Source organism: Podarcis melisellensis (assembly GCF_964234715.1).
Source record: "Podarcis melisellensis genome assembly, chromosome: 8".
NCBI lineage: Eukaryota > Metazoa > Chordata > Lepidosauria > Squamata > Lacertidae > Podarcis > Podarcis melisellensis.
In genome coordinates this window covers 4764313-4791161 of record NC_138540.1, presented here as the reverse complement: position 1 = coordinate 4791161, position 26849 = coordinate 4764313, and the positions used below count along the sequence as shown (strand labels likewise).

The 26849-nt window shown below is 45.3% G+C and overlaps 2 protein-coding genes across 7 annotated transcripts in view; one reads left to right on the top strand and one right to left on the bottom strand.

The window, feature by feature from the left end:
• KANSL3 (KAT8 regulatory NSL complex subunit 3) overlaps nt 1-11256 on the bottom strand; it is a 30965-nt gene extending 19709 nt beyond the window's left edge. For 3 of the 6 annotated variants that reach the window (XM_081921268.1, XM_081921272.1, XM_081921273.1), the window contains exons 1-11: nt 11126-11256; nt 10156-10440; nt 8856-9026; nt 7816-7906; nt 7374-7559; nt 6243-6374; nt 5485-5601; nt 4188-4289; nt 3969-4040; nt 1959-2033; nt 1544-1701 (exon numbers count right to left, since the gene is read on the bottom strand). In XM_081921268.1, coding sequence (XP_081777394.1) covers nt 1544-1701; nt 1959-2033; nt 3969-4040; nt 4188-4289; nt 5485-5601; nt 6243-6374; nt 7374-7559; nt 7816-7906; nt 8856-9026; nt 10156-10373 — 1322 coding nt within the window. In that variant the 5' untranslated portion in view covers nt 10374-10440; nt 11126-11256. Of the gene's footprint in view, nt 1-1543; nt 1702-1958; nt 2034-3968; nt 4041-4187; nt 4290-5484; nt 5602-6242; nt 6375-7373; nt 7560-7815; nt 7907-8855; nt 9027-10155; nt 10441-11121 lie in introns of all 6 variants that reach the window. The other 3 variants (XM_081921269.1, XM_081921270.1, XM_081921271.1) reach the window with 3 other exon arrangements.
• A 782-nt stretch (nt 11257-12038) lies between these two features.
• Nucleotides 12039-26849, top strand: DUSP11 (dual specificity phosphatase 11). The gene is made up of 10 exons (XM_081921751.1): nt 12039-12233; nt 14213-14288; nt 16278-16409; nt 17484-17607; nt 18698-18758; nt 20311-20357; nt 21349-21604; nt 24380-24505; nt 24893-24937; nt 25386-26849. The coding sequence occupies exons 1-10, from the start codon at nt 12055-12057 to the stop codon at nt 25639-25641; spliced, it is 1302 nt and encodes a 433-aa protein (XP_081777877.1). The 5' UTR covers nt 12039-12054; the 3' UTR covers nt 25642-26849.

The window sequence follows — 26849 nt, the reverse complement described above, 5'->3', positions numbered from 1 at the left end:
CTTCTCCTTCCCAATTCACAGTCAGAAAGCTGATGGTGGCAGATTACCCCTGAAGCTCAACCTGGTATTACTGATGTTTCTGCCAACTTTGGACAAACCAACCTGCTCTGGATTTACATGGAATCAAGGCTGACTTGATTTAACTGACTAGAAGCGACACTTGCTTTTCCCCAAATACAAACAGCAAGAACGCCGATTAAATTTACTGGCAAATTTCAGGGGACTAAGCTAGCCTGTTCACTATGAACTGCACACCCCATTGTTCAAACTGATGTTCACATTCTGTGCCCCCCATTTTCTTGTGTACCTTAGCGTCCTAACTTATGGCAGTGAATTATGGGCAGATGCTTTTCGTACAGAAAGTTCCAGGTCCAGTCTCTGGCATCTCCAGCTAAGAATTGCTTGAACGACACTGGCAGATGGATGGAGGGACTTCTCAGTCTGACTCAGTGTTAAGGCGCCGGTGTCATTTCAAAGTTTAAATCAAGACATACATGCCAACTCCTAGGTGCCGAGGTCCCTTTGACCACCCACAGAATATTTGAGGGGGGGTGGGTTACCCAAAGTTGCTGGACATTGCCACTCAAATGGTGTGCATGCACCACATCATGTGACTGATTATGCGCAACAGGGCTTATCTCCTCCCCCCCTCAGCATTTTATTCAAGTTGACACTCCTGAATCAAGATTTGTTTGAGTTTCTCTGCAGCAGGGATGGAGAAATCTCCGGCTTTGGGGGAGGGGAAATGGGGGCACTCAAAGCTTTTCACCACACTCTTTCCCCAGCCCACAGCCCTTGCTGGTCCTACTTTGCGCCTTTCTTGAGAGTTTGCACCTCTGGACTCTGATAATGCCTTCTGCTGGCCTAGATGAAGGATAGAGAGGAGTATCTGCATATAGGCTACTGTGCAAAAGTAAGATTTAGATTCCTTGCTGTACCCATTTTTGCCTCTGGCTCTGTCCACCAACTGGCATACAGCCCCCAAAGATTGCCCAGAAAAGAGAGTGGTCCATGGGCTGAAAAAATTTCCCCAGACCCACTCTAAGAACATTAAGAACCTGCTGGGTCAGAGCACTGGCCCACCTAGTCCAGCCTCCTGTTCTCACAGTGGCCACCCAGATCCCTGAGGGAAACCCACAAGCAGCACTGGAGCACAAACGTATTCTCCCCATTTTGGGTTTCCAGGAACGGGTATTCAGAAGCATTGTTGCCTCCAACTATGGAGGCAGAGCATAGCCATCGCAGCTAGTAGCAACCGACAGCCCACTCCTCCATTAATTTGTCTAATCCACTTTTAAGGCCATCCAAGTAGGTGGCCATCACTGACTCCTTGGAGAGGGGAACAAGTTCCAGAGTTTTATTTATTTAACAAAATTTATACACTGCTTGATTGTAAAAAACCAAACTTCAAAGTGGTTTAAAACCTCTAAGCAGGAAGCAGTTTTAACTTTGCAGGTCAAACAGTTTCCCTACCAAGGTTCTTTTTTTAACAAAGAACCTCATGGCCTAGATCTAACAATAAACTCGCCCTGGCCGAACACACCTCAGATTATCATCAGCTCCTCCAACCACGACTAGGCTGTTCTCAGCTCGAAGCTTCTCCCGGAAATCTTCCATGGCTTCACTATTGCACTGAAGGGAGTTCTGACCGATCACAAAAAGAACTGGAGTCTTCATGTCCAGAAGTGGGTCATCAACATCCTGTTGCGCAAAACAACACATCTCTTAGTTTTAGAAGTGATAAGGAGGGTAAGGAGGGCACACTTTGCTGCTGCTGCTGGGCAGAATGCAAGAGCAGCCTTCATATCTGCTACATATTTTTAAAGTAGGGAACCAACATGCAAAGCATTCCTGGTATGTTGTTGGTAATGGAGCCAAAAAAACAATCCACTCCTCAGGCCATCCTGTAAAACCAGCTTATTAGCTGACAATTTCAAATTTAGCAATTTCATGCTTACCCCTCTGGGCCCATCCACAGTTAAGAGAGGGAACCCAAGACACACAACAGCACTGACATCCTCCATCACTGAAACCTAGACATGGAAACAAAGGGGTCACATTTCTGACTACTACAGGATATGTTTAGCCTGGTAAATAAAAAACTGAGAGGAGATATGATAGCCATCTTCAAATATCTCAAGGGTTGCCACATGGAGCTTGTTTTCTCCGGCTCCAGAGGGTACGACCCAAACCAATGGCTTCAAGAACTTCAAGCAAGAGCTGTTTGACAGTGGAACAGACTCCCTTGGAAGGCGGTGGAGTCTCCTTCCCTGGAGGTGTTTGAGCAGAGGTTGGATGGCCACCTGCCATGTATGAACTAGTTGAGATTCCTGCATTACAGGGGGTTGGACTAGATGACCCTCGGGGTCCAAACCAACTCTACAATTCTATTACTCTAGGACTATGTAGCTCAACTGGCAATCCATGTCCAGTAGTCAGGAAAGATGATTCTGTGGCTAATCTGTTACAGTTGTATTTGCTTTTCAAGTACAACAAAGAATAAAACCAGACTTTTCCTTCCTAATGCATGTGCTCACTCTTTCCAAAATGCAGAGTCAGTACAGTACACTTAGAATCTTTAAGGCCCCTATATCTGCACTATTCATTTAAAGCACTGCCATGCCCCCAAAGAATCCTGTGAACTGTGGTTTGTTAAGGATGCTGAGAGTTCTTAGGAGACCCCTATTCTCCTCACAGAGCTGCAATTCTCAGAGTGGTTTAACAGTTAGTTCCTCTTCCAAGAAACCCTGGAAGTACCGCTTGCATTGTTAGAGGAGCTTAAACACAGCTTTCCCAAATCTGCTGCTCTCCAGATGTTTTGAGCTGCATCCAAGGGTACTAAAGGAGCTTGTGGCTGTAATCTCAGAGCCTTTGTCTATGATCTTTGAGAACTCATGGAAAACAGGTGACGTCCCTGCAGACTGGAAGCAGGTAATTGTTGTCCCCATCTTCAAAAAGGGGAAGGGGAAGGAGACACAGGTAATTACTGACCAGTGAGCTTGACACTGATGTCAGAATTCCTGCTTCGTGATTGCAGTCTTGGGATTTTTGTCTATCACATGATGGTGTATGTTTTGACTCCACAAAGTGGAAAGTGACGGAGACAGGATGTTTGTGTTACTGTGTTCCGTGAAGTGGGACTATTGTCCTTTTCCCCCCTCTTTGCTGTCTGATGCTAGAGAGAGGGAGCCATGTTGCAGTGCTCCGTGTGTGTTTATTTTTTTAATGTATTTTTATTAAAGATTTTCTTAATTTACAAAGGTATGTGCAATGTCTCTCTCTCTCTTATTTTCCCCCCATGTAACTTTTTTTTTTTTTACAAATCAGTTTCATTTGTTGAGACATTAGGAAGAATAGGGGGAAAGAGATGGGGGGGGAAGATGAGCGGGGTTGGGGTTGGGTGGTGATGTTTCTATTTTACTTAATATATGTGGGGTTTTGTGTTAGCTCCATGTGTGTTTATATGTAAATAAAGTAATTAGCCAAAATGCTGAGTTGCTGAGGTGCGTTACGCAAACTGCGAACACTCTGCAGATCCCTAAGCGTGCCGGTGTCTGTTGGCATCGGTCGCTGTGATGTTTGGGCTGAAGAAAGCTTTTGAAGCTCCCAAACGATGGACCAGGAGGGAGGGAACATACCAGTTGGGCATGTGTCTCTGCCAGGGTCCTACTCGAGTGTAGGACAAGCTCCTGACAATCAATACCCTTCCAACTCTACAATTCTGATTCAACAATAATTCTCATCAGGCCCTGCTAGGACAACCAAGCTGTGCTGCCTGGGGCTGATGTGTGCCGTTTTCCTAAGTAGCTGGAGGGTTTCAGGTTGGGGAAAGCTGGCGAGAAGAATACTTTCAGATCCTATGCCTTTGTTTCCCTTCTGGATTTTATTCTGCACGTACCACACTGCTGCGATTTCCTGCAGTAAACTAGTACAGTAATACTGGAGGTATAGACAAGAGAGCGACATACATGACAGGCCACCAGAGCTCCTGTGTTCCAGCCAATGAGGATTACTGGTTTGTGAGAGAAATGGTTGTGGATCTGGAAAAGAAAGGGAAGATGGGAAATTCAAAAGTTAAGTTATTTCCAAACTGGAAGCCACGCATACCCAAGTGAAAAGTTTTGGATTTATAGAAGCTCGAGGGAAGTTCAACACTACTACTTGGATTTAGCTACTCCTGTACCCACCTCCATAACTTTGCCTCTCACAGCACCGATCATGTGCTCCAGGCATTGCAACACTCCAACACCACTGCCGTTATTCATTAAATGGGTAGCAACAGGGATCACCTGCAAGACAAGCAAAGGCAAGCAGATTAAACAGCAATTCCATCACAGTCCAAGTTATATTGCAACCAAAAGTTACATCTGTGAATATCACTGGAGGGCGAAAACACAAAGATCTGGGACTCTGCAAACTGTAGAGTTTTTAAATATCTGGAGTGTCTTACTCCACCTCAATATGGTTCTAGCTTTTTATATGGTGTTGGGTTGAATCCCCCCCCCACCCATCATAGCTGTCAACTTTTCCCTTTTCTTGCGAGGAATCCTATTTGGAATAAGGGAATTTCCCTTAAAAAAAGGGAAACGTTGCCAGCTATGCCACCCATACCAGACATTTCTTGCCTGATGTGGGATTACAAATCCCCTACAGAACTGTGGAATTGGAAGACACTCTAAAAGTCATCTAGTTCAACGCCCCTGCAATGCAGGAACCACAGCTAAAGAATCCATGACAGACTGGCCATCCAACCTCTGCTTAAAAACCTCCAATGAAGAGCAGTCCACCACCTTCTTAGGAAGCTGTCAAAAGAGTTCTTACCATCAGAAAGTTATTCCCAATGTTATGTCAGAATTTTCTTTCTTGTCATTTGAAGCCATTGCTTTGGATCCTTCCCTCTGGAGCAGCAGAAAACAAGCTTGCTCCATCTTCCATGTGACAGTGAGATATTTGAAGATGACTATCTCCTCTCAGTCTTCTCTTTTGCAGGCTAAACATGCCAACCCCCTCAACTGCTTCTCATCAGGCTTGGTTTCCAGGCTCTTTATCATCTTGGCCACCACCTTCTGCACATTCCAGCTTTACAATATCCTTCTCAGACTGTGGTGCCCAGAACTGGGCATAGTATTCAAGGCGGGGTCTTACTAAGACAGACTAGAGTGGTACTATTACTTCCCTTGTTCTGAATACTATACTTCTGTTGACGCAGCCTAGAATTGCATTAGCATTTTTTGCTGCTGCATCACACTGTTGACATGAAGCCCAGAAGGGTATTTCCCAGTACTTCCACTTTCATGTGTGCCTGATCTCCCTCTCCCGCAAATGGTTATTCTACACTTGTTTTCCATCTAAATCCAATCCAAGAAGGGAATGCGAGTCTACAGGAGTCTGTGGGGCCCCTGCAACTGCACTGAAGGCGGGGGGGGGGGGGAGGACATAGCTTGCTGTAGGAGAATGAGAACAGGGTGGTGAAGAGACACAAACCTTTCCCAAGCAAGAGAGTTGTGACTGCCAGAATCGATGCCGCCGAGAAGTGGGAAACATTGAATTGGAGGGTCCAGAAGATGCCAACAGGATGAGGGGAGAACCAGGCAACTTGCTCTTGGGAAAACAAACAAATCCAAGAGGTTAAAAAAAAAACTGCTTCTCAAAGAGGCTCCAGCCCCTTCAACAACCACGTCTCCAAACACGGTTGCTCTGCTGAGATACAGTTTAAGTCTTGACAACCAAAGCTGTCTTCAGTCAAGGGAAGACATTCTGTACTGCCTTTGGGATTTTAAAACCACCAGCCTTTTCCCAATTTAGCAGCTAAATATATCTGCTGCCCTCCCCCAACTGACTAATTCAGAGGGGAACAAGCAATGGGCTTTTTAAACCTCAATTTTTATCTCTGTTATCTGCTAGCTCCCAGCCACCTCCATTTCCACGTGTCTGCTCTCTTCCTTCTCCTGGCAAAAGCCCACTGCAACAGAGTGCCCTCTCAGCTCATCTCATTATCTAAGCCAAGGTTTGGCTTAATGTGTTGTCTGAACTTTGTATTGTGGCTAAAGCTCTCTCCTCGCTAACCACAAGCTATAGCCAAGAATAAGGACCAGGGAGGAACAAAGTGGCTGAAAGCTGCATTCCGGGAGCTGGCATGTTTGCATGTGAACCTGCTCTTAAAATAAAAATGAAAAACAGCAGCAGCACAGAAATAAAACCCACGACCCCCTCCTCTTCCTGATGGCCCACAAAACACTTACTGGTTTGTTATGTGAAAGGACACCTATGGCTGGATCCCATGGTCGCTTCAGCAAGAGGGAAAGGGCCTCAGCCCCTGCCGCTCCTGTCTTTGCAGTCGAGGACAACAGCATCCGATCGATGAGGATGGGAATCTGAAACACAGTGATAAGCATGTGATGGAACTCCAGAACACAGACATTCACTCTGCATAGTGACAGGAAGACATTGGGACTCTATAGCTGGTTCACTATTATTAGTACATCAATGGTTAAGGGCTGCCAAATAGGGGTGGGGGATGACGACTAGAGACCTTCTGAAGCAAAAAGGCTCTCTAGCTTCCACTTCCCTTATAAAGGATAACAGCTGAGAGATTTATACATGAGTAGCTTATACATGAGTATTACTCCCAAACAAACACACACAGAAATTCAAACCTACAGTATCTTAAAGGAGAGATTTGTGTTCGCTCTTTTCCTAGCACTTAAGTAGCATTAACCTGAAAGGTCAGCATTCATTTATAATTAGAATTATATGGAATTCAACTTGCATGGGGGTTACGTTTCACGGACGAAGTGTACATGCAAAAATGTGCATACTCAAACCACACTCTTGGAACGTCCCCCATGGAACCATGCTTGCCTCCCAAGCTCTCTATTTTGCTTACCAGGCTCTGGAATGCTTAAGTGGGAACTCGGACAGTCCCAAGACATCTTATGAAAGCATCCTAGAGTCCAGTAAGCAAGGCTTCTTTTTGTGCCAGGTTTTCTGTGCAATTAATTTGTGGGATTTCAACCTACTGCCTTTCAACCACACAAGGTTGAAATTATGCAGATTAATTACATACACAATGCAGTCGTACTGTATAATAAAATACAATATGTAAGAAATAAAAGCAGTGTTTCAAAACCAGGCAACATCTAGCACAGCACATTACAATAGCCCCAACAAACAGAAAAAGGATAAAGTGGTCCACTAAGACCTTCAGAAAAGGTCAAGTGGTTGGGAGGGGGAGTTTGGGAACCGCTGGTTTATAAGGAAAAGAGGTGGCACCTTCTTTTAAGTAGAATGCTTTGCCTAAAGAAGAAACATGGAAAGAAGGATTAAAAAGTGTTGGGGGGGAACCCCTTCCCCAACACATCATGTTCACTCACCTTTCCTTTAAGAGTCTGCAGGGCATCTAGGTAAGCAGCCAGCATAGGCAAACTAAGGGTTTCCACCAGCGTCGAGTGAAGCCACTGGATCAGCTTGGTATCCCAGCTGATGCTTGCCAAAGCCTGACGGACACGCCGGGCACATTTGTCAACTGCTATCCTCCTGAGCACCGGTTCGTTGCAAGCCTGTTGGAAAACAGAGGAGAAGGACCCAAAGTGAGGTTGCATAACAAAGTGTGCTGACCGCAGAACAAAGCAGCAGTGACAAAGCCTGGAGTTACAATGCCTATGTCTCAGATGTCAAAGTAGAGATGAGACCTTCCTGACTTCATGGGACAAAACACAGAGGTACAAAGGGCACCACACATTTAATAAAACAGGCAACCTGTCAGAGGGACTAGAAGTTCAGAAGAGGGAGGAGGAAGAGCAATGCTATTCTTACCCCTTCATTGGCTAACCGGGCCAGCCTGTCAGACTGTAAAGCTTTGAGGATTTTATTGAACAGCTTATTCTGGGCTATTGTCCAGCCAGATCTGCAAAGGAAAAAATCAAGTTAGCAGTTCACCTTCAAGGTCAGCCTGAGGGCAGAATTCTCACATGCAAATCATGGGCAGAACCACAAGCAAAAGTAGGTGGAGCAGTTCACACAAATATGACTTTTGTAGAAAAGGACAGTTTCTAGATACATTTGAACACACCTCTCTGTTCTCAATCTGGGCAGTCAAAACACATTATGAGAGTTCAAAAAGGCATTTCAGCCAGGCAAAAGCCACCAAGGAGGTTATGCAGTAGGGCAGTGAGGGTGTGGCCTGGGGGAGTCCCAAGGGCCAGCTAGAGAGTCTTGGAGGGCCACCTTCAGCCCCCAGAGCCCGAAGTTCCTCACCCCTGCTCATGTTAAACAAAACTGCAGCTGGAGGCACCCAAAGAGTACTGATTGTGGCCTAGATCAGATGGAAGAGGAAACCATGGTTTGATGCTACAAGAATGGGCAATTGTGAGCCCTGGACTCACCCACTCCCCTGCATTCTCTCCTCTTTTACCTGCCAAAAATGGAGATCTGAAGCCTGTGTTCTTAAACTAACCAGAGTTTCCTGTGGCATGTCTATAACTACAGTTGGCAAGAATAAGCCAGGACTGAACCACTATCTAAATAAGTCACAGTTTTCATTCATTGATGTGATATCCAGGCAGGAAATCATCCTGTATGAAGCAGTTGCAAGTTAACCACAAAAACGTTTGGCAAACACACATGCACTCTCCCAAGGCCCACTGCTAACCCAAAATGTCTACACCCACCTTGCAACAATGATCTGCATTCACTACCCAAGGGTTTTGAAATTAAAGCCGACTTGCAGAACCCTGAACACTGCCTAGTCCCAAATAATCTCCAGGCTCAGAAAGCAAAAAAAGGAAATGGCACCACCAAAGGACAGGCACCACCAGTGCATAAAACAATCTTCTGTCCACTCCCCAATTTATTACCTGTTCATATGCTCCTCCCAGTCATCAGGTGGAGGTGGCGTATCAGTGTCTGTACGGGCAAATATCACATGGCGCTCACACTCATTCATTACAGTGCGGGCTTTCTGGTTGTCGTAGAGTGGCACAGGTGTGGGCGTCACTGTTTCCACATCGATGGGAACATCTGCCTCACTGAAAGCACACAAGGACATGTCATGGAACAGAGCAATCCGCCTCCATTTCCCACCCCATAAAAGCTATATGTACCTGCAATACAAAGGACCACATTGAGCAAAAAGGGAGCTCTGGATAAATGCGTAAAAGGTAAAGGGACCCCTGACCATTAGGTCAAGTCGTGGCTGACTCTGGGGTTGCGGCGCTCATCTCACTTTATTGGCCAAGGGAGCCGGCGTACAGCTTCCAGGTCATGAGGCCAGCATGATTAAGCCGCTTCTGGCGAACCAGAGCAGCGCACGGAAACACCGTTTACCTTCCCACCGGAGCGGTACCTGTTTATCTACTTGCACTTTGACATGCTTTCAACTGCTAGGTTGGCAGGAGGGATAAATGGGTAAGCTGGGGTAAATGGGAAGCTGAATCAGAACAATAGTCCTGCTAGCTCAGCTTTGTCTACATTGGTTGACAGTGGAGCTCCAGGATTTCGGATGGAGAGACTTCCCCAGCACTCCCTGGAGATGATGCCTGATGAGGGTTATTTCTTGCCAGGGATGGCCCTTCCCATTTCACCTGAGGCAAAAGAGTTAGGTGCTGCCCTGTGCATGCTATGCACCCCCTTTACCATCTCTACCAAAGCCTTGCTTAGCAATGTTATGCAGCTGGGGCTTCCAGCGAAATCTCACTAGAACTCAGAAGCTGCCACAGCTGCTTCTCCTCACTTCTTCAGTGGCAAGCCAGGGCGGCCCATGGATGAGCCCCTTGGATTCTGCTACCTAAGGCAGCTGCTTCAGTCTACCTCATGGATGGGCCAGCTCTGTGACTGGGCCCTTCAGCATGCAAAAGCCGGCATTCTACTACAGTTGTACCTTGGAAGTCAAACAGAATCTGTTCCGGAAGTCCGTTCGACTTCCAAAACATTCGAAAACCAAATCATGGCTTCTGATTGGCGGCAGGAAGTTCCTGAGTTCCTGCAGGAAGTTCCCATCTCCTGGTCCAGCATAAGTGTTGGTGCCACTGCTCAACCTTTCAGCTTAGTTTGAAAGAAGCACATGCAAATCCTCAGAAGAAGGGTGGCAAATAAAGCAATTACAGATACCTGCACACAAAATATCCCTAGTAACTCTCACATAAAAGTAAAACTCACATGGCGTTGCTATCTTGGTGTCTCTTAGGAGTGACGAACAGCAGACGAGTGGGACGGGCATTGCTGGCATCGGGGTGGGCGCTCCATGGCTTGGCATAGCTGTGGTCCAGGAAGACCAGGTCTAGTTCTCTCTCATGGACCGACAGCTGAAAAAGCAGAGAGGTCCCCATCCTCCGTGCCGAGGTTTGGAAGTCTCGCTCAGTGCCTCGGTAAGACATGTCTAGGTCGTATGTCTCTGCCACTAGCGCTGGCACAATAAACTCTTACAGCTCCACATTCTTGCTGCTAGGGAAGGATAAAGAAAGAGTAAACAGTGTGAAATAATCTGCTTCTTACCCGTGTTAAGCACATGTTCAGCCATCAAATGAAAACAACAATGTGCATACAGAGCCAATGCCCCCATTTTGCTCACTTACTCCAATCGAGTCATTATCTCCATGACCTATGAATCAGGCACAAAAATCAACACAAAACAATACACCATAAAACTGATGCAATAAAAAAAAAACCAACCACATGCAGAGTTTTGTTTGTATCTGTTTATGTGCATATTTCTAGGGAAGGAGTCCATGGCTTTCACCAGATTCTCCAAGGGGCCTGTGCCCAGACCAGGTTAAGAACCACTGGGTTAAAGTGTGACTCAGGTTAAAATCTCTGATTATTCTCGAAGTTCAGTGGATGATATGGGACCAGTAATTTGCTTTCAGCCTAACCTACCTCAGAGGGTTGTACCTAAAAATTATAGGATTACCCCGCCGCTCTCTCCAACCTCTGACCAAGGCCACTGAAGCCGCTCAGAAACACCCAAGTTCGAAGAGCAGCAGCCAAAAGAGCCCCTGAGCATGTACAAAGCGCCCAGAGAGTCTTCTGCCCCCCCCCTCCGCCAAATCTGGAGCTTCCGTCAGAAATGAGCGCTTGACACCAGAACCTCTTTCTGGACCCAGAGAAGGAGCAGCTATTGCTCACCCACCTCCGGCCAGAGACAAAAGGCGAGGGGGCTCAACGCCGGACCGGAGCCCCGGAACCTCTCGCCGGAATCCAGCCAGGCCTCAGGCCTCGGGCGCATTTGCGCATGCGCGGCGCCCGTGACTTTGGAAGGGGAGGGAGAGAAGGAAAACCCGGCCGGCGGATCCCGCGCTGAGTCAGGGGAAGCCTCCCTTTGGTCCTGAGATTTGCAGGCGCCAGGGATCCTAATGCAACCGTTGCTGCTGGTTTTGTTCAGGAGATCCCTGCAGACAAGCAAAAGGCATGAAGCATAGAATGGTCCAGTTGGAAAGAACCCCGAGGGCACAACCCCCTGCAATGCAGGAATGAAAGCATGCATGCCTGGTGGCCACCCAGCCTCTTCTTAAAAACCTCCCCGGAAGGCAAGTCCACCACATTGCGAGGGAGTCCTTCTCTTGCCGCCAGAAAGTTTAGTCGGAATCGCCTTTCTTGGAACTTGGAGCCATGGCTTCAGGTCGAGCCTCCAGAGCAGGAGGAGGCAAGCAGGTCGCCTCCTCCTCATGCGGCAGTCCTTGAGATATTTGAAGATGGCTACAATTTCTCCCCTCAGCCTTCTCTTTTGCAGGCTAAACATGCCAACTCCCTCGACTAGTCTCCCTCATGGTTTCCAAAGGCCGCCTGAGAAAGCGGGCTCGCTGCTTTAGTCCTCCTCCCCCTGCTTTCTCTCTCGGCCTGACTCGGGACCCCCTTCCCAGATGAACCGAGTTCGAGAGGAAGGTGATTCTCGAAGCCAAATAACACCACGGAGGGGGAAAGCGACGTTTCTTCTCTGTCCATTCACACATTGATGCTCCCGGCGGAGAAGGAAAGGCGCAGTTCTCCCAACTAGCCTGCAGGGGCCGCTGCTGGAGGCGGACGTCGAGCAGGAGACACCCTTCCTGACGGCCCGCGGGGATGACGTCATTCGAGCGCCGGGGCTCGTCGTTGCTTTTCGTGCCGGGCGTGGGAACCGGAAGTGCTGCAGGAGCAACTGCAGCTTCCCGGCCCGGTAGCGGGTGGCTTGGCGTGGAGAGCGAAACCTTGGGGGGCCTCGGAGCCATGGGGAAGAAGAGTAAGAACGGAGTTCCGGACAGGTGAGCGGTACCTGCCTCGCCCGGGGGTGGGCGGGGAGCCCCCGGACAGGCCCTCCCGCGCCCCCTTGTAGTGAGGCGCTGGAGCTGGGCTGAGAACCTCTCCCTCCCTCTTGGTCAGCCCCTCGCGTGGGAGGCTCGTGGGAGCTTGTATGTCTGTCTGTCTGTCTGTCTCTTCATCCGAGGATGACAGGGTGGTTTACAACACAAAAACACATAACAAAACAAGGAACATAACACGAAACAAAACCAATAATTCTCCCCCCCCATACACAATATAAAAGGCCATAGATTGTTAATTAGCCAAAGGCCAGGGAGTAGAGGAATGTTTTCCGCATCACGTATGGCCTTTGAACCATATACAGTGGTACCTCGGGTTACAGACGCTTCACGTTACAGACGTGTCAGGTTACAGACGCTTCAGGTTAAACACTCTGCTAATCCAGAAATAGCACCTCGGGTTAAGAACTTTGCTTCAGGATGAGAACAGAAATCGAGCGGTGGTGGCACAGCGGCAGCAGGAGGCCCCATTAGCTAAAGTGGTGCTTCAGGTTAAGAACAGTTTCAGGTTAAGAACGGACCTCGGGAACAAATTAAGGACTTAACCCAAAGTACCACTGTATATGGCAGGAGTCAATCATTTCTCCCAACAGTAGCAGGGTGCCCCTATTCTGCCCATAAAGTTCCATTGTCACTTGGCCATAAAGGTAAAGGGACTTCTGACCGTTAGGACACGGATAACTCTGGAGTTGTGCGCTCATCTCGCTCTGTAGAACAAGGGAGCTGGCATTTGTCTGCAGACAGCTTCCGGGTCATGTGGCCAAGCATGACCAAGCCGCTTCTGGCAAACCAGAGCAGCGCACGGAAACAATGTTTACCTGTTTATCTACTTGCACTTTGACGTGCTTTTGAACTGCTAGGTTGGCAGGAGCAGGGACCGAGCAACAGGAGCTCACCCCGTCGCAGGGATTTGAACCGCCGACCTTCTGATCAGCAAGCCCAGAGGCTCTGTGGTTTAACCCACTGCACCACCCGCCACCCATACTGGGCGCCTAAAAATAAAAATAAAAAACAATAACCTGCTGTTTCCAACAGGAATTTTGCAAATGTTGACTGTATGTAGGTATAGTGGTACCTCGGTTTATGAACTTAATCCGTTCCAGAAGTCTGTTCTTAAACCAAAACTATTCTTAAACCGAGGTGTGCTTTCCCTAATGAGGCCTCCCACTGCCGGTGCCCTTCTACCGTTCGGATTCCATTCTTAGACTGAGGTAAAGTTCGCAAACTGGGACACTACTACTGGTTTTGCAGAGTTTGTAAACCGAATTCTTTGTAAACAGGACTGTTTTTAAACCGAGGTACCACAGTACTTGAAATCCAGGATTTCCAACAGTGCCATAATGCCATTTCATCCAATCACACCCCAAAGCTGCCAAATGATGATTCCTTTTTTTAAAAAAATTAATGTTAGTAATTAGGAAAAGTATTGCTTTCATAGGGGTATGTTGTTGTTATTTTTATTATTAATTAAATTTATATACTGCCCATCATCTGAAGATCACAGGGCGGTTGACAGTATAAAAACACAAAAACACATCGCATGCTGTGTTTTGCTCTGGACCACACCAGTGAGCCTTGTCAACTGGGCAACCCAGGACCTGCATACAGGCAATCCTCATTTTGCACAGGGGTTCCGTTGACCCAGTTTTTGAGGGTCAAGCCTGAATTATCCCTCCTCCCATCCTAAGCTGTATTTTATGGTTGTCTTACAGTGGAATAGATTGGGATCTAGCTTTTGGATGTATAGCTGTCGTTTAGATGCTGTTAGTGTGAATGGTGTTTTAATGTTACCAAAAAAGGCAAATCCCTGTGCTGAACAGACATCTTCTCCTGTTGAATTGTGTCTGCTTTCTCCATCATATTTATGCAGAAGCAGTGAATTTCATTTCATTTCACTTTTAAGTGTAAGGTCTCTCTTCTAGATGGACTAATTACATACCTCTTGGAAAGAGAATACCTGGAACACGCTTTATAGCTTTTAAAGTTCCACTTAAGAAGGTAGGTATGGCATGCAGTTTTTGGGGGGTGGCGCTATGTGTTATGTAAATGTAAGGTTGCTCTTGGTCTGTTTGCATTGTGCTTTAGTCCAAATTCCAGAGCTCATGTTTTCATCTGAGCAAAGTTCGGTGTATAGCAGTGGTTCCCAGATATTTTTGGGCCACTATTCCCTTAGTTCCATAAACATCTGCAGTGCCCCCTAGCCTATGAAAAGCAATATTTAGCACAGAGGTTTGCACGACCCACCAAGGAAAATAGGAACACAATAAATTTCAAGACAGTGGCAATTAATTGCACATTTATTTAAAATCAATTAAAACTAGTTTAATAAATTCAGCAGTTTGATATAGCTTGGTATACGTCCAGATTTCCCTGGACAAATGTCAACAACTTTTTTGTCTGGATTTTCACTGTCTGAAAATGGCAAGTTATTAAAACTATTTAGTTTCATAAATTCAGCAGTTTGATATAGGCTTGGCCCTACGTCCAGATTTCCCTGGACATATCTCAACAACTTTTTTGTCTGGATTTTCACTGTTAGAAATCTGGCAAGCCTATTAAAACTATTTAGTTTCATAAATTCAGCAAAATTGATTAACTTGATCCAGTGATAGTTTGATATAGGCTTGGCATATGTCCAGATTTTCCCGGACATATCTGGAATGGTGCAGTCGGCAGCAGTGTTCGGGTGGAAATCAATAAAAATGTCCGGGAAAATCCAGACTTATGGCAGCCCATGTCGGCAGTGCTGTTTTTGCTATTTATCCATAAAAATAACTCCAACCACTTTGACCCCCCCCAAAAAAAACCTTTGCCAAAAGAACTCAACAAATTTTCTGTCTGGATTTTCACTGTTCGAAATATGGCAAGCCTATTTTGATGGTTATTCACACCTCCTTTGCTCCCTTGCTTCCCCCTTGCCTCTTGACTCCACCTCACGTAATAACTGCAACCCCAGGTGCACAACTGGCTACTTTAGGAACCACTAGTGCAGGGGTAGGCAAACTACGACCCATGGGCCGGATGCGGCCCAATCGCCTTCTCAATCCGGCCCACGGACAGTCCAGGAATAAGTGTGTTTTTATATGAGTAGCATGTGTCCTTTTATTTAAACTGCATCTAGGTTATTTGTGGGGCCTGCCTGGTGTTTTTACATGTAGAATGTGTGCTTTTATTTAAAATGCATCTCTGGGTTATTTGTGGGTCATAGGAAATCATGTCCCCCCCCCAAAAAAAATATAGTCCGGCCTACCACATGGTCTGAGGGACAGTGGACCGGCCCACGGCTGAAAAAGGTTGCTGACCCCCGTGACTAGTGTATAGGGTAATTGTATCTAAGGTTCTATTCGTAATATTCTAATTTAGCTTATCTAGCCTTGCCAGTTCCCAGCTGCAAGGATAAACATCCCAGTTCTTCTTGTTGTTGTTGTTTGGTCATTTAGTCGTGTCCGCCTTTTCATGACCCCATGCACGCCAGGCACTCCTGTCTTCCACTGCCTCCCGCAGTTTGGTCAAACTCATGTTGGTAGCTTTGAGAACACTATCCATCCTTCTCGTCCTCTGTCGTGTCCTTTTCCTTGTGCCCTCAATCTATCCCAGTTCTTATGACTGGCCTAAACCTGTAAAAGACAAAAAACACACACATAAAAACACCAGGTCACAAGATACTATGATTACCATTATTTCTGGTAATTTTAGTTCAGTGTAAGATTTTGAGTGTCTTAGAGTGCTGAAATAGCTTTAATACTATGCGTAGTAAACTTAAGCAATATAAGACTATCCACATACAGTTGTACTCTCCTTTGGATGCTTGTCAGGGGGTCTAGATGCAGCATCCAGTGAAGTAGTTCCACTTGTGCAAGGATTTCTGCCTGTGCAATGGAAATTTCATTGTGCAAACTGAAATCCTTGTGCTACTATGTTAGACACTACCCTTAGAGTTTAACAGCAACCTATAACTGTTGGTTGAATACTCCACTTTCTTTTCAGACTTTTGATTGGAAACTTGCTCCAAATGAACGGTTTTCTCCATTAGACCTTATTAATCAGGTTACAGAACAGAAAGAAGAACTTGGCTTGGTCATTGATTTAACATACACCACCCGCTATTATGAGCCAGAGGTAAGTTCAGTTTCCCAAGCTTATGTGAAAGGGGTAGATACTGTCTTTGGTAGCTTTCTCAATGTGGAATTGGTTGTTAGCACTAGAATCTTGTTTGCTGAAAAATTGTTCTGCTAAGAACTGAAATGAAACTTTGAAAAAATGAATTAAAGTTCCTTTTCAGCATGCAGTGCCATGTGGACTTTTAAAAATGTGGTGTGTATTTAGGGGCTCAGATGTCAAGTAGATATGACACTCTGGGGGGTTTCTTGTCAAGATGAGTGGAAGTATTCCTCTGATTTTCATTCCTCTGCAAACAACATCACAACAGGCTGAGTTTTCTGCCTGAAAAGAGGGGTGGGGTTTATAATCAATCCTGGCCATAGCTGTTTTCTAGGAAGCTATTAAAAGCAAGTTGGTTTTGGTTATATTTGTATGATACGGTCATGTGAACAGCTAATCTATAGGCTATAGGAGTATCATGTGACTTTGCATCATGCTCTCCAGACCTGCAAGAACACTGCATGATCCAGTAACTGACCTACAGAAGATGTTGGTTGGCTTTAGGGCAGGTGTGGCAAACTTGCAGCCCATGGACTAAATTTGGTTTACTGCACTGTTTGCCTAAAACCACACCCACCTATCCCACACCTGATGTCATACACAACATCCTGCAGAAAGGAGAATCTCACCTCACCTCACCCCTGTGGGTTAACTTGGACATCTGGGTTAATCACATCTGGGTCAAAGTTGGCCCATGAGGTAGAGAATGATAAAGATCTGACCTACTGGGCCAAAAAGATTCCTCGCGCCTGCTTTAGGGTAGTGGACAGGGCTACAGAAGGAGTATTTTTAAAAAATCCTTTTGTGACCCAGGGAGAATTTCTAACTGGTTTGCTGGCTTGACTCTAGTCAGACTAGGTGGGTGAGAGGATTCCATTCTGAGCTGCCTAGGAAGAAAGTGAGTGCTGAAAGTATGGAGATGTGTGCTGCAATTTTTAAAAATACTCTCTGCATTTAAACCCGGGAATAGTCCTTTGTGGTTGGCTTGTTTGGTCTACATTGCAACTATTTGTGTTTCATATGTTCTTGCAGGAGCTCCTAGGCACGATGCAGTACTGCAAAATTGTAACTGTTGGCCATGAAGTACCAAATAATGAGACAGTGTTTGAATTTAAAAGCGCTGTTAAAAAGTTCCTGATGGAGAATCAACATAATGGTGAGCATGATTTGATGGATTTATCTAAGACAGCAGAGCAATTATGAAGGTAGCCATTAGCAATTGTGTGACATGTCTTTTTTATTTTACCGTATTTTTCGCCCTATAGGACGCACCGTTCCATAAGGCGCACCTAGTTTTTTGGGGGGGAAATAAAGGGGGAATTTTTTATTTTCCCCCCCAGGTGCGGGGCTGGGGCGGGGGAAGCCTGAGCTTCCCCCGACCCCAGCCCCCAGAACAGGCAACTCTCTGCAAGCCGTGGGAGCCCGGCGTCGGGCTCCCGCACCTTGCAGAGAGCCGCGCAAAGAGTGCAGCACACCCAGCCTTCGGTATGCAGGCAACTCTCCACAAGCCGTGGGAGCCCAGCGCAGGGCTCCCGCGCCTTGCGGAGAGCCGCGCGAAGTCTGGGCGCACTGAGCTCAGCGCGCCCAGCCTTCAGCATGCAGGCAACTCTCCGCAAGCCTGGAGAGCGAGAGGGGTCGGTGCGCACCGACCCCTCTCGCTCTCCAGGCTTCAGCGAATGCCTGCATTCGCCCCATAGGACGCACACACATTTCCCCTTCATTTTTGGAGGGGAAAAAGTGCGTCCTATGGGGCGAAAAATACGGTAGTTGGATAGATGCTTTAGCTGGTTGGCTGGCTGAACCATGCCATGGTGAAAATGTACATGGTGGAAACAGGCATGTTCCTGTCCCCACTGGCTTGCAGTTTAAAGGTGGATATTGGGGAAGGGAGGAAGGAGGGGAGAGAGGAGGAATTGTTCTCTTCTTGAAACATGCCAATCTACCCTTGGCAGCCAATCTGGAAGCTAAGTTCCTGCTCTTTATGAATGGAAGCACTAGGGGACTCTTTCTAGCTTCTGAGGCATGGCAAAACTTTACATGAATTTGCTTTTTCAGAGTTGCTGTGTATAACTGTGTTTGTGCACTGCAGAGATTAGTGTTTTATCTAACACTTGACCATAAATATCATGATCTCCAAACAATTGTGGCAAATGTCAGACAGTACCTGACAAGCAACTTGATGAAGAATAAAGTTGCCTCTGCAACTGAGCCTTTGTTAAACCAGTTTGTGCTTCCACTTTCCCTAGACAAGCTTATTGGAGTTCACTGCACACATGGCTTGAATCGAACTGGTTACCTTGTTTGCAGGTAAGTTGCTCTTGAAACAAATCCAGGTCAGCAGTCTAGTTTGATAGTTGCAACATGTTATAAAAATGAATAATTGAGTATCTGCCACAAGGGTTCTTGCTTCAGTGTAAATTCAATAAATCCTCCTGGATAGAAGTGTTCATTTGTTTACATAAAAGGGCTGTCTTCCATGCATTAGTCAGTTAAGCTGGTGGATTGTGACGTGAAGCTGGATCATAGCTTAACCAAAGGTGGGTCATGTCAGCAGTCCAATTATTTCCCTGTAGTTTTAATAGTTTTAAGAAGAGATAAAAGGAGAGACGGCCATAGGGCCCATATTCTATATTTATCAAATTTGCCTAAGTTGCAACTTGGAATTAAAGGTATGTTCTGAGTTTGAAAAGGTTGGAGAAACTCCTACATAATTATACTTCTAATAGTGAAGTGATGTTTTATTTCTTAGTATCGTTTTGTGGATTTAGCGAGGCTGTCACTGTTATCCAACAGGGTTTATCTCAATTTTAGGTTTTTTTAAGCCGGCATGGAGACCATGGAGACTTCCCAGCTGACCCCAAAACATAGATTCAGAATAGCCTTCATTTAACCCTTTATTAATACACTCCTTCAGAATAATTATGAGATGTGATTAAACTATCTTTTACTTAGAGATAATAATAATAATAATAATAATAATAATAATAATAATAATAATAATAATAATAATTTATACCCCGCCCATCTGGCTGGGCCTCCCCAGTCACTCTGGGTGGCTTCCAACCAGATATTAAAAACACAATACAACATTAAAAATTAAAAACTTCCCTAAACAGGGCTGCCTTCAGATGTCTTTTAAAAGTGAGATAGTAGCTTATTGCCTTGACATCTGATGGCAGGGCGTTCCACAGGGCAGGCGCCACCACCAAGAAGGCCCTCTGCCTGGTTCCCTGAAATTAATGGCCATGGCTAACTTAGGTTTATTAATTTCAGTGGGTGTACTCTAGTAAAAGGTAATTGACTACAACTCATGGCTTTTACAGCACTTTAAAATAGAACACAGCAGACAGCATGGTGTAGGTTCCTAAAACACTGCTGTCTTTTAATTCTGTTTTGAGTGATGTTTTAACTATTCCATTATGTGCAGTATTTTGAATGTTGTTGGCTATCCTGAGCTTCCTTTCAAGAGGAACAACAGGTATAAATCTAATGAAATAAGTTTGAATTCTATAAATCTAGCATCCATAGATAGTTTTAAATCTTAGCAAGCTCTAATACTCTTTGGGTGATGAAACCAACATAGTTGGTGTAAATCTTACAAAAAACCCAGATATGTAGTCTGAAGTGATGAATAATACAACTCTCGGGTATGTAGGTGGTGCCTCTTATAGGCAGTTCTGGGCCTTTCCCCCTTCTATTATTATCTGTTGGTCCAAAGTGCAGGGCAGTAATCTTAGGTATTAGCATGCTAGTATTTCTAGAGAAATGCAGGTTTATTGTTTTTAAACTTTCTATCATTGACTTCTGTTCCTATGAATGCTCATTTTTCTATAGTTAAAAATCTTGCTGTTCTCTTAAGGTACCTAATTGATGTTGAAGGAATGGATCCCAACATGGCAATAGAATGTAAGCATTGCGTCCTTTTTTGCTGAGTTGCAGCATTTGATTGTTTCCCCCACCACACCCCAAAGCTGCCTCATTAACTTCAGGTTGAAAACCGGTTCAACATAAGTCTTTGTTAAACTAGAGCTTATGCAGTAGATACCCACAGCTCTCCTCTTGACATTGAGTCTTTACTAGAAGGACACATGTAGAATTTATATTGCATTGAGTTAAACAGATATGCTGGTAGGGACTGATACACTCTTCCCAAGTTTTCCATAGGCCCCTTCTGATATGACCTGTTTTGTTTTGTTTTTTCCTTGTTTCACTTGGAACGTGAGCATTGTGCCATTAAAAATGGATTGAAAGCTGATGTCATAAGTGAGCTGGAAAGTCAGGTTTCATTTCAGCCACAAACTTTTAAAGTGGCCTTAGGCAAGCCACATTTCTCTCAGTGCATCTGCCCATCTGCATTTTCCAATCTGCAGTATAGAGATATCTGATCGTGGGATTAATTACAATAATACAGTAGTTCTCAGGCATCCTGCTTTCAGGAAACCATTTCTGAATCCAGCCATCTACCAAGGAACTGGTGTGCATTTCTCCCAGAACCTCAACCCTTGGCTGAGGATTCAGGGACATTTTCCTGGGTACATAAGAGTGCTGGCTAAGTCTATTGAGAGTCCCATTGCCCTCAGCAAATCTAGAATGCACCTAGAACACAGACCCAGCACTCCATTGCAACTACTATTGATTGTTTCATTGGGGAATCACTGGACTCCCTGGAATCCTCTTTGAAAGCCACAGCCTTTGTGCATGTGGGAACACTCTTTAAGTATTTGAATATTGGCAAGTAATAGCCTGATGTGGTGCTGTTTATGCTTAAAGTGACTTGATGGGAGGAATGGGGTCTTTTTGTAGAAATAACTGTTGCCACCAAATCTTGCGTGTGATGGGGCTTACTTCAAAGTAAATGTGCATAGAATTGCACTGTAAACCTTGCTTTCTCTCTTAGTGTTTAACAGGTGCAGGGGGCACTCAATAGAAAGGAAGAACTACATTGAAGCCCTTAGGGGAGGATCTGGAAGAAGGCAAGTCATTTTTGTGTTCCTCTTGCTTTATTTAAATATTGCTTTTGCTTGGAAGAAGCAGGAATTAGTTGCAGAAAAAGGTTCTGTTGTAGCATCTGCTACTAATTTTTCCATTGGAGTACTTGTTCAGGAAACTACTGGGATTGTAGGACCCTCAGATCAAAAGCCCTACAGGCCCTGAGTTTGGATCCTTTTGCAAATCAGCAATTTCTCTTGTCTTGTGCCGCAGACACAGGGCAGGTATTACAGCAGAGGAGTTTACAAGATAACAGACACAGTGTGCTGCAGAGGAAATCAAAAGGGACACATTTGTAATGGGCAGAGGAAAGGAGGACACACCCTTAAAAACCTTCCCAATCCCAGAAGGCCATACTGAGAATGTCATCTGAAGGCCTTCTAACACTGAAGATTGTTGATGTTTTACTGTCTTTGACATTAGCTATTTTTAAGTGTAATCCACCCTGCAGTCTTACAATGAAAGGCAGGATTTTAGTTTTCTAAGTAAGGAAACAGGATAAAAAGGTAAAGGTAAGGACCCATGGAGGGTTAAATCCAGTCAGATTCAACTGTGGGGGACAGTGCTCATCTGCACCTTTAGGCCGAGGGAGCTGGCGTTTCGCCACAGACAGCTTTTCTGGGTCATGTGGCCAACATGAATAAACCACTTCTGGCGAAACAGGACACCATGACATGTGCCAGAGCGCATGGAAACACCATTTACCTTCCCACAGCAGAGGTACCTATAAATGTACTTGCACTGGCATGCTTTCGAACTGCTGGGATGGCAGGAGCTGGGACAAAGCAACAGGAGCTCACCCCGTTGTGCAGATTCAAACTGCCAACCTTACAATCGGCAAGCCCAAGAGGCTTGGTGGTTTAGACCACAGTGCCACCTGTGTCCCTTAAAGGGGCAGTTGGAAACCTGTTTGAAAGCATTTCTTGTTTCCCCATAACTGTTTTACAGATCCCTTTCTCATAACTTTACACCACAAATAGCCCTGTGTACTGGTAAAGTCATTTTCTTAAGTGCCAATGCTTAAAATAGTCAAATTGACCCTATCCACAAAAGCAGTTAAAGTAGTCACGTGTATGGGAGAATTCCAGGAATTGCAGAAAACATTTAGAAGGCAGAAAGACCTGTATGAGTGGGATGACTCAAAACAGCCCAGTGAAGACTGAGCATCCTCAGTGGCAGAATGCTGAGTGAGGAATAGATGTGGAATGGAATATCCTGAATGAAAGCATGTTATTGCTGGCTAGAAGAACACAAGTACTTCACACTGCTACACGTGTTGTAGGTCCAACTTGTAGCCTCACAATTTCCAATGGAAATACCTTAATGGCTATTCCAAAGGTTCTTCCCTCCCCATATGAACTGTTTCCATTGTAAGAGGAAGCCAAATGAGACGTCAGCTTGCCAATATGTTTCTTCACTGTGATTTTATGTAACGTATTTTTTGCCCTATAGGGCGCACCTAGTTGTTTTTTGGGGGGGGGAATAAAGAAAAAAATTATTTTCCCCCCAGGCGCGGGGCTGGGGCAGGGGAAGCCTGAGCTACCCCAGCCCCCAGAACAGGCTGCTATCCGCAAGCCTCCCGCTGGGCTCCTAAGGCTTGCGGAGAGCTGCCCGAAGCCCAGGGTGCGCTCCGCTGCGCTCCCCGGGTTTCGGGCTGCAGACTGCTATCCGCAAGCCTTTGGGTGCGCACCGACCCCTCTCGCTCTCCAGGCTTCAGCGAAAGCCTGCATTTGCCCCACAGTGATCCATGCGATGGTCATCTCCAGGCTTGACTACTGTAATTCGCTCTATGCGGGGCTGCCCTTGAAGCTGTCCCAGAAACTCCAGCGGGTGCAGAATGCTTCAGCGAGGCTCCTCACGGGGTCTCTGCCATGGGAGCATATTCACCCAGTGCTTTTCAAGCTGCACTGGCTCCCGGTGGAGTACAGGGTCAGATTTAAGGTGCTGCTTTTGACCTTTAAAGCCCTTCACGGCCTAGGACCCTCGTACCTACGGGACCGCCTCTCCTGGTATGCCCCACGGAGAACCTCAAGGTCCATAAATAGCAACACCCTAGTGGTCCCGGGTCCTAAGGAAGTTAGATTGGCTTCAACCAGAGCCAGGGCCTTTTCAACTCTGGCTCCGGCCTGGTGGAACGCTCTACCTCATGAGACCAGGGCCCTGCAGGATCTGATTTCTTTCTGCAGGGCCTGTAAGACAGAGTTGTTCCGCCTGGCCTTTGGCTTGGAGCCAATTTGATTCCCTCCCTCTTTTTTTGGTTTTCTTTTCCTTCTCCTCCTGCGATGAGGCTACATTTTAATATTTTAATGTTGTATTTTATTTTTGTTTTTAAGTTGTAATCATTCATCTTGTTTTTATTATTGCTTGTAAGCCGCTCTGAGCCCGGCCTTGGCTGGGGAGGGCGGGGTATAAATAAAAAAAATATTATTATTATAGGACGTGCGCACATTTCCCCTTCATTTTTGGAGGGGGAAAAGTGCATCCTAGGGGGGGGGGAAATACGGTATTTTCATTGTAAACCACTTTAATATATTTTCTGTGAACTAGCAACCTATAAATAAACAGGACCACAATGACTGCCTCTCCCCATATGAACAGACCCAGACCCTGCAATCATCATCTGAGTCCCTTCTTCATGGGACCCTTTCTGTGGTGGCTCACCTGACGCTTTCGTCACATATATTTAGGCACCAAGCAAAAACATTCCTCTTCTCCCAAGCCTTTGGCTAATTAAACAAACTATGGCCTTTTAAACTGTGTGTTTGGGTGTATTGTTTTTGTTTGTTACTATGATACATATTTTTGTGTTTTTATATTTCAAACTGCCCTTTGATCCTTGGTATAAAGGGCGGTATAGACGTTTAATAAATAATAAGAATATACCCCTATGAAAACAATACTTTTCCTAACTACTAACATTAAAAAAACTCTTTTTAAAGGAATCATTATATGGCTGCTTCAGGACGTGGTTGGACGAAAGGGTACTATGGCCCTGTTGGAAATCCTGCATTTGAAGCAACATACAGTCAGCAACATTTGCAGCAGTTCCCACTGGAAACACCAAGGTCTCATTTTTTGCTTTCTAGACATCCAGTATGGTCAAGTGAAAATGGAACTTTATGCGTAGAATAGGGACACCCTGCTACTGTCGAGGGAAATGATTGAATCCTGCCATTTATATGGTTCAAAGGCTACCCTTGATGAGCAGCCATCTCTTCAGCTCCTAAGTGATATGCGTTAAAGCCAGGTTGCCTTGCGGGAATGCGAAGAGCAACTTTGCCCTTAGGCTTAGGCACTTGGGCTTGGGCACTTGAACCATAATAATAATAATAATAATAATAATAATAATAATAATAGTAATAATAAATCTTTATTGTCATTGCCCCCTCTCGGGGACAACGAGAGGGACAACCATACCATTCTTGTAGTCTTTCTCATTCTTTCTTTTACAGGCACTTCCCACCAAGGAGAGGAAGGGGTGGACAAAACCCACAGAGGTAAGAAAGTGGGGGTTCCATGGAACTTCTGAGCAAATGTTGTGTCTAGTCAAGGGCAGTTCATGTTCTGCAGGACAAAAAATTACATTTCTATCCTCAGAATAAAACATGCAAATAAAATTGGAATAGCTCAGCCAAAAGCAACAGTCTTGTGGCACCTTTAAGACTAGCAAACTGGCTTTTCTTTCCGCTCGGCATTGGTTGATAAAGCAGCTGCCTGTACCAGACTCAGAATTACAGCTGAAAGCTTGTCTGCTTTAGTGTTGCTCCAATCTCTCTGCCCTGGTGTACTGCACCCAGCTCAGCTGGTGAAACATACACTCTCAATAGCCTAAGTTTTAAGAAGCAGACTTAGAAGGCTCCGATTACGGCATGGGTTGGAGTGTTGCGGTGCAGGCTCTTCAATACCACTTGGCTCTGCTCTGAAATTTGGTGCTTTCTCTTTCAGAAAACCCTATCATACCAATCACAGAAACCTCATCGACTGTTATGACAACGGTCAGTCTGTTTACCATCCTCAGTACCTCCCTACAGCTGACATCACTCACCAAGGATTGGATTACTCTGTTAGGTCCAGCCAGGGGCTACACTATTCATCTTACCAGCAACAATTGCAAGGACATGCGGGGCCTCATTTTCCAGTGCAGAGTCCTCATTATCCACAGCAACAAGGACGATATAAAATTTACAGACGGGACCGTTGAAAACTCTGTTGATGGAAACCTAACAGGCAAGGAAGACACAATCTCATACGAATGAACATACCATAAATGAATTATTGCCTTGTGATTTAGCCAGCAGATGAGACCCAACAGGTTACAGTTATTATTGTTTATTTATTACTCAGCTTCACTCTGTGGTTCCAGGGCAGGACCACTTTGCACCACATCACACCAGTGCTGTGTAGTTTTCCTTTTGTGCTTGCTTACCAGCAAGATGTAGCCATTCCAGCCATTAAATGAATTCATAATTGATAAGCGCTTATTGGCTGGTCTCCTGAAATGTCTCTTATTAAAGTCATGTTTGGGAGTTATAAGGCTCCTCAGTGCAGAAGCTGCTTCCACAAATGTTAGCAAACTGACCTCAAAATTTGTGCTAAATAAAGATTACTTTCCCCTGCTCTTGACATGACCCTCCCAAGAGGAAAATGGACTTGGTCCTTTCAAAACGGATTTCTGGCTCATAAATCAGTTCAACTTCAGTTTGCAACCAGATTCAATGAACTAGTTGCTGCTTTCTCCGTAACCTGGGAACTCTTCCTATAGTCCTATAGGGATGCTGTCAGTTGTACCAATCATAATGTGTTTTCATATGTAACTGAAGCTGTGTGGGCCTGGACCGTGTAGAACCAGCGCTACCCTATAATGAAACTTACAGTAATCCCTCGTTTTATACATGGATTTGGTTCCAAGGATCATGTACAATCGCCAACATCATGCATAGGGCGTGATTTTTTAAAAAGCTCTTTGCACACCTGGTAACCCCAAATGGATCTGGCACAAAAAAATGCTTTTAAACTTTCTGCCTTGCTTCAGACTTGAGTTGTCCAATTGACTTGTTGCTGTTTCAACAAGCTCACCTTCAACCATGTTTGGCTGAAATTGTGCAGGTCAAATGTGTGTAAAGTGAGGGGTTACTGTACCAGGTTTGGGAATTTTCTAATCTTTGGTTTTTGTTTTCTTTTGCCTTCTATTACATAACAGATGTCTCATTTGCATTGATCTATTGGAGTGGATATTTCACATACACTGTATTATTATGCCGTGGGGGGGGAGTATCTGCACCTGATACTACCCTCAAATTTAATTGTCGTGTGCAAATCTTTTGTAAGCTGCAGTGAGAGCCTCTTGGGGCTATGGAGCAGAACATAAATGCTGTATTCTAAATAAATAATAGCTGTATCCTCCATGAA